The sequence below is a fragment of the Schistocerca gregaria genome, chromosome X (genome assembly GCF_023897955.1).
Source record: "Schistocerca gregaria isolate iqSchGreg1 chromosome X, iqSchGreg1.2, whole genome shotgun sequence".
NCBI lineage: Eukaryota > Metazoa > Arthropoda > Insecta > Orthoptera > Acrididae > Schistocerca > Schistocerca gregaria.
In genome coordinates, this window is record NC_064931.1 from 815,327,686 (window position 1) to 815,339,847 (window position 12,162).

The 12,162-nt window shown below is 37.4% G+C and overlaps 1 protein-coding gene across 2 annotated transcripts in view; it reads left to right on the forward strand.

The window, feature by feature from the left end:
* LOC126297805 (LMBR1 domain-containing protein 2 homolog) overlaps positions 1 to 12,162 on the forward strand; it is a 110,670-nt gene that overhangs the window by 49,318 nt on the left and 49,190 nt on the right. Inside the window, exon 4 of one of the 2 annotated variants that reach the window (XM_049989010.1) lies at positions 2,522 to 2,689. The exons of the other annotated variant lie outside the window; for it this stretch is intronic. Coding sequence (XP_049844967.1) covers positions 2,522 to 2,689 — 168 coding nt within the window. The remainder of the gene's footprint in view (positions 1 to 2,521; positions 2,690 to 12,162) is intronic. 2 annotated transcript variants of the gene reach the window in all.

A 12,162-nucleotide genomic window follows, 5' to 3' on the forward strand; every position in this document is an offset into this window, starting at 1 on the left:
GGTTAATAAAAATTATTACAATTGGACAGAGAATGTTTGATTGTCTACTGGTTATTGCTTGAACCAAGGTATGAAATAAACAGGTATCTAACACCTTGAAACTAGTGGATCATAAATATTTGTCATACAGCTGAAGTTGTCGCTTTTTCACCATGGTAAATTTCTACAGCTGTGGTAGCCCACAATACAAGATTTTCTGCAATGTTGCAAGAGGCTTAATAACATACTTAAGTATGTCCAGAAATCTGCTTGCCTAACGAGATTTTTTACATCTGTATATCAGTATGTAACAAATCTCAGATGAAAGCTGTAGTGTGTAATGAAACTGTACAGTCTCATCATTACATACAATTTTGTCCATACTAAATAATTAATGTCTCTATTAGCTCATTTGTAACCATTTTCATTTTAGAACTCCTGTCAGTTCCTTGATATTTCTCTTGAACTTGTACCAGATTGCATTTCCACTCACATTACAGCACTATCTTGGTCCACACATCTACACTGATGTCAGGTGATTTACAGTCTGCTGATCACTGTCTGGGAAGTTCTTCCTGACATTTCCATTGCTTTACTCTTTTTTTTTGTGTTCATTACTTTATCTTGCAGGCATTCGCAAGATACCCAGTTTGTGGCTAGTATCTCACACCAGCACTCACCTTGTTAAGCCTTTCAGCATAATGACTTCTTCCCAAGACGTTGTTGGGAGTTTTTTCCTTCTGCTCTGCCTTTTAAGTATCTCTATTTCCTGACCTTGATTACAACTTTCCTGAAGTTGCCACCTCCATTAGAAATTTGTTAAAAGAGCAGTTTGAGGTTTCCACATTACTACTGCTGCTGCAGATATGTACATTTCTTAAGCTTTACTCGAGTAAGTTTAAGGTTGTCATATCCAAATCTGAAAACCTCATTGTTCTGAAGTCAACAGATGAAACTCCAAAACAGGTTTTTGAAACACCTACTCAACTACAGCAGTCTACAGAGACTACAAGAAGATCCATCCCATACAAAGTCAGTTATGCTGATACAACTGCCATAATTCAAAACAGAAGTGAAAAAAACTTTGCTTATAGTTTGTGGCCGTTGCCACTTGTGGAGATTTTGTGGTTCTCAGAGAAAATCCTCCATATTAGCAGGTCCTTGATCAGGAAAAAAGGAATAGATGTGCATCTGAGGGGTACTGCTTTATTAGACTACTTCTTCACATGCACATAATGTAACCTATTGATTCCAAAATCATCGTTGCTATAATTGTTATTATTTTGAATTTTTTTTCTTTGGTTGATGTGAAATCTCAGTTGTGATTGACATTATTTTCCAAATATAGATGTTGAGCTTAAAATAATTTCTTAGAGTACCTTTCCAAAACATATGCCCTCAGATTGCCTCCTACATCGTTAACAATCCTTCCTCTTTTTCAGTTTATTAGAAATCAATTATTGATTTATGTTTAACTCAATTCCCCATCTCTTTTTTAATATTTCTTCTCTCCATTTGATTTTTCCCTTTTTCTTTTACCCTTTTTTTCTAGTTATTAACTCCATTATTCTTTCCCCTTTTCATTTCTCTGTTTCTTTTAATCCATCCTTACTTCTCAATCTGTCCCCTCTGTTATCTCTGAACTGAAGCTAACACAGTGCCTGCCAAAGTACTATCTTTGCCCTTCTGCGCTCTCTGATTTCTTCTTCTTCTTCTTCTTCTTCTTCTTCTTCTTTTGTCTTCTCTCTTCTTCACAACCACCATACAGTCTGAGTGCTTTTAAGACTTGAGTTTTTCAGATTTGTGCAGAGTGATTCTGTGATGTTGCAGACTTTCAAGGATGATTTAGAAGGTTAAATGTATTTCTTTGAGGTAAGATACCCTACTTTGGAAATGAGAGCTGAAAGTTATAAACAAAAATCATTCCAATACCTCTGTCAGTGGAATGGAACACATGTATCAGTACTGTTGTTAAGATTATAGAGTGGGCAACTTTCAGAGGTGGTATTATGGACCAAAACAAGCAAGCTCTAAAATGCATACCTTAAGAGCTAAGGGCACTTCTCCAGTAGAAGAGATGTTTCATAGTATCAAAAATGAACAAGTGCTCGTAGTTCTAAAGTTATGCATTTTAGAGCCTCTCTTTACAGGACTAATTATTGTTTTTTCCCATAATACCATCTCAGAAGGTTGCTTATGCTACAGTAGTAGTACATGTATTCTGGTGTCACAGGCATCTGAACGATTTTCGCTCATAACTTTAGACTCAGTCATTTCCAGATCAGGGTCCCCAAACGGAAATTGGTACATTTACGTTATCCATCATCCCTGAAAGTTTGTATCATCATCATCATCATCATGGATGCACCCTGTATGTAGTTTAACATCAAAATCTCCTATATTGACATCATATTTGCAATTGCATTGAGTAGCGTAGAGTTCTTTACTTCAGTGCATATATGTTCAGGTTTAGTCATGTATGCTTCTTTTGTGTTAATAGCCAATTTAATGCAAACACTATGAAATGTTTTCTTGTTTTCAGGCTTGTACTACCCTTAATGCAATCATATATAAAAGCTGGGGACTTTACAATCCGGGGTAAACTTAAATCAGCTTTGATTGATAATGCAATATATTATGGATCATATCTCTTCATATGTGTCATTCTTATAATATATATTGCAGTAAGACCAAGCCGTTATTTTTATGGGTGAGTAAAGCATGCTTTTACAATTGGGTGGCTCAGTGGAGGAAGGACCTATCCCATTTGGAGTTTTTTTGAGAAGAAACTTCTAAGTTTGTTTTTGGCAGACACACAAGTCTTTCAGAATTATTTTTAGCACAGTAGTATAAAACTTGACAATCCTTTTACTTGAAAGTTTACTAGAGGCAATGTTATCTATGTTTGAATGATTCATAATTTGTCATCTTTCAAATCTCTAGTACAGAAGTGGATAAAAGTCATGGTATTTGAGGGTTCATCAGCTAAAAATTCTTTCTTATGACAGCATAAATTCACTTTCATTTCATAAAGAAGACACAAACATCCAAGTAAGTATAAATAATGAAAATCTGAAATCATGTGCGTATTTTAAAACATCAATTTTGAGTTACATGTCCCAATCAACATTCCCAGTTTTAGATTTAGAAGATTTCTGTTGAACTTCTGATGTACAGAAGGTATAAATTTCATGAGGGATATAATATCAAATTTCAATTTTTGCACTGACCTCCCATAAGATTATTTTATCAGAAAATCGACATCACACAGCAATGGGCATTTTCCTTGCAATTTTGCACACACTTTTTTTCTTCTGTTGGTATGCCAGGCACAGAAAATTTTACATTCATGTCTAATCTGCAGTGTCTGCAATGTGCACTTCCTGCTTATCAGCTGATAAATTTCCTCCTGTTAACGTTTTATTTAGATTAGTGAAATTATCATTTGTCATTTTAATGTGTCTCTGAATTGTTTACTCTGCTTTTCTGAGTTCAGTCCATTGTCCAGGTAACTAAACTACATGCATCTACTTTTTTTACTTTTCTGGTCTAGCATAATGTTAAAGGAACATACTCCCAACCACAAAACCATACATTAAGTCTTCTCAGACCATCCACAGTCAAGTGCAGCCATAGCCCCATCATTGTGAAATTCTTATTTTTGCTGTTAATCTTAAATCATTGTTCGTGTCAATGAGCTTATGTGCAGTAATCTTTTTTCTAGTGGTGGAAATACAGAATGAGCATAAAGTCTTTTCCTGATTACAAAAATTTATTTCTAAGGAACTATGCTAGATAGAACTATGTGGTTTGTTGCAAATGGTAACTTATCTCATGCAATTTTTATGGGTACCCTTCATGATGTGCTTTCTATCTAGCATCTGATTTCTCAGTTACATGACTGTTAACCATGGGTAATGTGTCATCAAGATGGTGCACTGCCCACACAGCAGGTTATTTGTTTGCCAGTTCTTGGATGAAACCTTTCTGGACAGATGGATCAACAGAGGCAGTGCAATATCATGGGCATCACGTTAACTAGACATAACCCCTTTGCCTTTGTTGTTGTTTTATGTTATGGACTAAGTATTCAGTTCCCCAGTTCCTAACATTGAAACACTTATGGCTGAGTATGGGCTGCTTTAGAGGCAGTGATGGAAGAAATTTTGACAGACAGATGGAGAGAAATTGCGTATTGCCTAGCTGTTCTACAGACAACAAAATGCGCACACCTGGAAGTATATCCATAAAAACATTGAGTTAATTTGCAAAATATATGCATTTCTACTGGTTTTTTTCCCATTCATAAATATTACTCTTTCTCCTCATGGATTTATGTTCATTACCAACATCACTAGTTATGTTTGCCAAAACATTTGTTAAAACAGCCATGCCACAGCCATTACTAAATAAGACAAGCCACTTTTATGTGCCAAACAATGTGAATATGCTCTGCGGACTTGGATGGTTCCTACGTTGACTTAAGTGGGAACATAGGAATCGTGCTGCAAAACAAAATTTCCCATGCAGCCTTGTGAAGTATGATTTAATCACAATATTGTGTAAACTGATCACAAATGGAGTCAGGATACATACTGCCATTTCAGTAATTTGTTGGGATGGGTCCTTTTCCAATGGGCCACTTAGTCGAGACAAAAATGTATGAAATTATTAAGAATTAAATAAATATAGCTTTTTGTCAATTAAAAAAGTTTAGCATAAATGTGAATTAAAATTAATAAGGTTTATTTATCTCACACATATTTTGGTGTTAGTAGTAGTAAGAACTTTAAAATACATTAATGGAACTGTAAAGCTTGTGGTTTCCATCTTTGGATGTATAAACTATCTGATGCTGTGCAATCCATATCACTTAGTATTTACTCTTTGTCTCCTCTTCCCCTCATAAGAAGTGGGTTCCTCTCATCCTAGGGTCTGAGTAATCTGTCACTCCTTTCCAGTCTTTTCCAACCTATGCCTCGTTCCTCCCTGTGGAAGGAACTTAACCTCAAATTAACTTTTAGGATATATATTACATTATTTTACCTGGCATTCGGATTATACATTGCTACTGTTTTGTCATATAAACTACATTTTTTCATATCTAGATTGTTGTAGAATTATTGAGCTAGTTTTAGAAAAAAGTGATCTCAATTCAGGCTTGGGGATCTATCATAAAGAGTGAGATAAGTTAATGAATGTGTGAGACTTCTCCAGCTTTGTCATATGGCGGAGTTACTGGTCTTTTTTGTGTTTTTGATTCGTTATTCATTTTTAATGTGGTTCTACAAAATAACACTGCTAAATTGCCAAATTATTCATAACTAGGGACACACCATTCCTTACAACCTTCACTTCAAAATGCAGGGACCTCCACATAGTGCACCTTTGGTGGTGTGAAATGACCTAGAAAAGAGCTCACATTGGTGCTTCTCATTGACAAATAAACTGGTGGTCAGTCTTGCCAGAGATAGATAGAAACAGATTTAGAGTTTAAAAATATTGGCTTCCATGAAAACTCGCAATTTTTATAGACTGGGAAGGGAATGTGACCAGTTTGAAGAAAACGGTGACAAAAAGTAAAAGAAAGTGTTTTTAAAGTTTCTGGTTAATTTAGGTTACAGAATGGAAAGTACAAAATTATTCAAATTTAGTTCTGCTATAATTTTAGAGAACAATGTGCATAAAAACCTTAAATCAGATGAGGGAACATGGCCTAAAGACAGTGATAGATAGAAAAATTTAACAAGTTCTGTTCTTACTTTGTCGTTGCCGTCATTTGAATTCTAATGCACAAAAAAATCCTTAACCAGTGAGAAAAGTCCTTGTCTTCGTAATAACATTGTTGTTAAATTTTTGAAAGATGTTGATCAAAATGGTTCCATATTTTTAATAAAATTTGGGGAACAGAAATTCCATCAATCTGAAGAACAAAGGCTGTAATAATCCCAGTCCGTATGCCAGGTAATCCTGCCCAGGGAATGTAAATTTCCTTTCCAGTTTTTGACACTGAAGAGCAGACGATGAGATTCTATTATCTAACCTGGGAGTTAAGGATGCAACGGACAGAAAAGTGTCAACATTGATGGTTTCTGTAAGTGTTAAGGATGCCCATCACTGTGTGACATGTAGGACAGACTAAGGTTGTGTGGAATTAAGGGCAAGACACTGAAATGGCTACAGACCTGCTAATGAACCAGCATTATTGCGCAGTTATTCAAACATGATGAATTCCAAAGTCTCTCAAGAAAAGTAGTTATTTCTTAGGTAGCAGTTACTAGTTCAATACGTTTCAGTTTAAAGATTAGTGATCTGCCTGATGCCCTTATCCAGGTAGAAGGGAATTAATAGTCTTATATGCTTATGAGGTAGTTTTATGAATTTTACGTTATAAGAAGTCTCACAGTTATCAAGCAAAGTGAATTGAGCTCTAATGTTCTTAGAATGTATCTCAAAAGAAAATGGCTTAAATGAAAAAACTCAATGACATGTTTTCTCTTGTATATAAGAAACCAGATTTTTAAGCTCATTTATATCCAGTGCCATGTATTCTGTGATGTCAGTTTCATGAAGTTCACTTTTGGTTTCAGGCAGCTAAACATTTTTAACTTTCATTGAGATGACACGACAGAATTATTTTGCTCAGTCTGAGAATGTGACTATACGATTTTAATAATAATATTCATACTAGCTTTCAAGCACTGTTTTTATAGCAACAGTACATACATTCAAGCACACAACCATGCAGACCGAGCGAGGTGGCGCAGTTGTTAGTACACTGGGCTCGCATTCGGGAGGACGATGGTTCAATCTCGTCTCCAGCCATCCTGATTTAGGTTTTCCGTGATTTCCCTAAATCTTTTCAGGCAAATGCCGGGATGGTTCCTTTACAAGGGCACGGCCGATTTCCTTCCCCATCCTTCCCTAACCCGAGCTTGTGCTCCATCTCTAATGACCTCGTTGTCGACGGGACGTTAAAAAACACTAACCTAATCTAACAACCATGCAGATACCCAAACACACACTCTCATGGCGACATTTGGGTGCCTGTGTGGTTGTGAGTGTGAATGTATGTGCTGCTGCTAGAAAAGCAGTTATTGCTCAAAAGTAGTGTGAATGCCGTTTTCTATTGTGTTACTGTGTTCCATGCACTAATCTGCTGTAGGTGAATGGTTGCCTTTCCCTTATTTTATGTATTACTGTACAATTCTAATTATCTCTTTGTTAAAGTGGCAGAGATTTTCTTGCTATACTAATATAATTTGTGGAATTTCCTTTTCATCCAAATCACAACTATGCAGGCTGGGTCAACTGACTTATTAAATAAAGCATTGTAGTCGAGTACAATACCTGTTGCCCTCATGAGCACCTGAGACAGAATAAGCCTGCTCCTTGCTGTGCTGTGCCTTTCCCACACCAACTATGTGACGACTCATTTGCCTACTACAGAGTGTGTGTTCACAAGCTTACTAAAACTTGGAAGAATAACCCATGACTATTGGTTATATTTACAAAATGCCTGTGCCTTGTATTGTCACAATACCCCCACCACCCTTTTCCCCCAAATTTCTTATGAGTAAAGTGAGAGGCGAAAAGAAAAGAAGAAAAAATACTGCTGTCCACAAAGAAAATAAATGATTCTAAAAATAAAGCAAAAATGTTTACAAGTTTTGAGAGGAAGTAAATGGAAGCTTATAATAAAAATTCAGTGAAGGCTTTTTCCGTGAAAAACATCAGTGCAAAAACATAAATCAAACAGTACAGTTTAATTTCATAACTATATACAAATCATTCTTGAATGGCGTCAGTCCATCAGGTTATTGTGAAATGCATATGAACAGTTGTATACTGTCACCTTTACTGGATGTGCAGTTCAACAAAACAAACATTTATTAACACTAGGTAAATGAAAATGGCACCTAAAATCAGTTTTAAATAGAAGAGTACTTGTGAGCTCTACAGCAAACCACATTTTTCTTGTAGATTTGTGTTTACCCATTTATAACAGACTCCTAAATAATTATACTGTTTAGTCTTCAAAAGTATATTTACAGAAACAGGGATTCCCTTCCAGATTAAAACACACACACACACACACACACACACACACACACACACACACACACAGAAGAAAGATTTCAATTGAAACAATTTTTAAAACCTGTTCAGAGGAAAAGTAGTTCCAGTCATGGAACAATCACAACAGAAACAGAGATTCCCATCAAATATCTTCACTTTCATTTTTCATAGAAGCGTTTGCATGAGACAAACTAACATGTCCATCAGTTTGTGAGTGCACTGTCATAATGTACTGTAGTCTTTTGCCTTGTTACGCATCACCAAGATCAAACTTACTCATTGACATTAATTGCTCTGACTCAGGACAGCTTCAATTTTCTGGATACACAAATGGGCCCAAATTACAACTCTCTCATCAAATACATCCTTCACATTCACTCTGATAATTAAACTGAAAAGGGTATATACAGTATAAAAAAAGAAGAAAACTGAAATTTGTTAAACTGAGTTCTTGATTTGTTGTAAAATTTGAAATTTTTCCGGTGAATCAACTGTTCAAAAAGATTTTGGGCTTGCAGCCAGTCATCGTAAAATTCATTGCACGATATTTCGGCCGGACAACTGCCGTCCCTCTTCAGGTGAGCCGAATGAGAACTGACGAAGACGTTCTCCACTCCGTCTTATATAGTGCGCTGATAGTACTACTATGAAAGCATTGCAGTCATGGAGACAGAAGGGCCACACCACCCTGCAACAGCGCCCTCGCTGGTGGAACTGCAATACTCAGCTGCTGTCGGTATTGTCGCTGGCTGCAGCTATCGAAGTCTTCTGGCGTCTTCGCCTCGAGCAAATTTCGGAGATGACTGGATTCCGTGCATTATTCAATTGGTAACCACTGTCACAGTTCATTAGATTTCCCGAAATGCGTATTTCAATGGATTCTTTGATAATGGAGTCCCAAAAAGTTGTTGCTGTGACCAAAATCGAAGTTTTGCTGTACTCCATTGAATGTCCGTTAGAAATTCAGTGTTCTGCAACTGCAGACTTACTGAGTTGCAGTAGGCGAGTGCAACATTGATGTTCTGTACAACTCTCTTCCACTGTACACGTTAAGCCATATTGACACGTTAGTTTGTAAATTCCCACCTTCCACAGTAACAAGTCACCCTTTACCAATCCCAGCAAATCTGAAGTCTTAGAAGGCAGATGAAAAACCACTTTCACATGAAAGTTATTAAGAATCCTCACCATGTTGGAGGAGATATTTCCAACGGTTAAGACCACATGGCTGTGTTCCACCGAGACTGTATGGTCTTCCTAAAGTGCATAAAGAAGGTATGCCTTTACAGCCTATAGTGAGTAATATTGATGCACTCACTAAACATCTAGCTTCTTTATTGAGACCATTTGTTGGCAAATGTTCACATCATATGCAGAACTCTGCTGATTTTATCAACAGTCTGGGGCCTCTCCACTTAAGTAGTTCGGATCCTCTAGTGAGTTTTGATGTAGTTTCTCTTTTCACAAAAGTACCTCTTGTGGATTCCTTGATTCTAATTGGTCAACAGTGTGAATTGGACCACACTGCTTTGTTTCGACATGCTCTTTCCGCAACTTATCTTATGTTTAACCAGGAATATTTTGAACAGTCCGATGGTGTTGCCATGGGCAGCCCTCTGTCTCCTCTGGTGGCTAACCTTTTTAGGGAGGATTTTGAGGAGTGAACACTTGAATCAGCAATTTATAAACCAACTGTCGTTTGGAGATATGTCGATGATACTTTCATATTGTGGCACAATGGAGAAGAAAAGTTAATGGAATTTTTTCATCATCTTAACTCCATCCATGAGAATATTCGATTTACTATGGAACTAGAGAAAGATGGCTGCCTTCCATTCCTGCATGTTTTGGTTAAATGGAAGGGTGACGGCTCGGTGCTACATTCTGTCTATCATAAGCCCACTCGCACTGATTTATACTTGCATTCTTCAAGTTGCCATCACCCACCCTAGACCATGAGTATACTTAAAACGCTTGTGCACAAGGCACATACAGTGTCTGATGCAGAGAATTTGCCTAAGGAACTTGCACATTTAAGGACGGTGTTCAGAGTCAATGGATACTTGACCCGACAAATTAACGGGGCCTTCTCAACTAGAGCCAGGAACCGGGAAGTGGATAAAGAGGAGAATGCACTAGCCAAGTCCTTGGCTTTTCTTCCCTTTGTTGGAAATATCTCCTCCAAGATGGTGAGGATTCTTAATAATTTTCATGTGAAAGTGGTTTTTTGTCCGCCTTCTTAGATTTTGGATTTGCTGGGATTGGTGAAGGATGACTTGTTACTGCGGAAGGTGGGAATTTACAAACTACCGTATCCATGTGGCCTAAATAGGACAGACAACATGTGCAGTGGAAGAGAGTTGTACAGAACATCAACGTTTCACTCACCTACTGCAACCCAGTAAGTCTGTCGTAACACAGAAACCGTACATTCCCCATTTATCAGGATGCCATTTATACCATTGCAATATACATAAAATAAACAAATACATAAAATGATTGAAACAATAAATGCTACTGCCCAGATTTCTTCAGTAAATATTCACAAATAGAGCAGAACAGCTAAGAAAACTATAAAACAAGAAAACGAATACAAATGATAAAACACACTTAATCCTTATTTACACCCACGCGCGCGCACACACACACACACACACACACACACACACACACACGCACACGCACACGCACGCACCCACACACAAAAATCATTACTTAAACATTTCATCATACAGTCAACTTTATGTACCTTCAGCTCTCAAATGTTTCTTAAACTGGAGGATAAATAAGTTTATAGATTTGACGTGGGATATCTCCACTATTTCATAAGGCCCATTGATAAGTTCTAAAGAATTCCTTATGCCAGCAGCTGGGGATAGTGGTCATTTGTACATGGGGTGTGCCTGCTTGTGTGAATGTGTGTGTTCTGAAGAACTGTGTCCAAAAGCTCAATGTGTAGCAGTCATTTTGTTGTACATGTGTGCAACTCAACATGTCATAGTTACAGTGAGTAGCAATTGATCCTGTCTCATGACCTTCATTTATTCCTCAGTAACACTAGGTCCCCAGTGTGAAACTTATCTCCTTTTCATCTCATTATGAATTTCCTTCCTTTCTGCAGGACATTTTTTCAGTGACCTGCTTAACCATCTCCTTCTGTTTCTCTTTGTGTGATCACAAACACAGTAATTTCCATGTGTCTATTGGCACAGACAGACCAATTCATCCCAGTTCCTCTCATTGTAGGGATGCCTGTTTCTGAAACTCCAATTATTGTTAGCTCTGGTGTCATCTCCATCCTGCAACTTCTTAATCTCTTCACATAAATGTCCCATTTCCAACATATTATCAGCATCACCAACCTTGCATAATTGTCATTTTCTAAAGTTGTCTCTAATGTACATATTTTTGGTCTTAATTCACTTGGTTTCCCAGGTTCAGATTATACTTCCAATTTATTTCACCTACAGTAAAAATACTTCTACTTCAGCATTTTCAATGTTGCACACACACAAAAAAATATTCCACCTACAATAAATACACTGCCATACAAAAAAGTGAAGCACCCAGGAAACATGATCAGATATAAATGTAACTTTGTACATGTGAACACTGTCACTTGGTATATAAATGAGGGGAGTTGCAGTTGTGCATTTTTAATGTTATTACTACATCTGATGGAGTGTATATGCAGTGTGAACAGTATCAGATGTTGAGTGATCACTGCAAAGGACATGGAAATACTGTATACTTCTGTGAGACAGTGAGAGTTTGAAAGGAGTCTCATTGTGGGTCTCCATTTGGCCAGCTGGTGGACTCTTGCAATATACAGATCTGTCAGGTACTGTGATGTGACAGTGGCCTGATGTTGAACTGCATGGGAATGTGAGGGCAAGCATACTCATTGTCAAGGTTCTGGTCAACCACATCTGATCAGCACAAGAGGGAATTGCTGTAAAGTGTTCTTGTAACACCTCCGCATCTGTGCCTACCATCCAAGAGCAGGTAGTAGACCTGCAACATTCTTTCTCCTCCTGCACCATTGGTCAGAGACTAGCAGTAGCAGGATGAGATCATTACTGTCTCATGCATGGGCTGGCAACA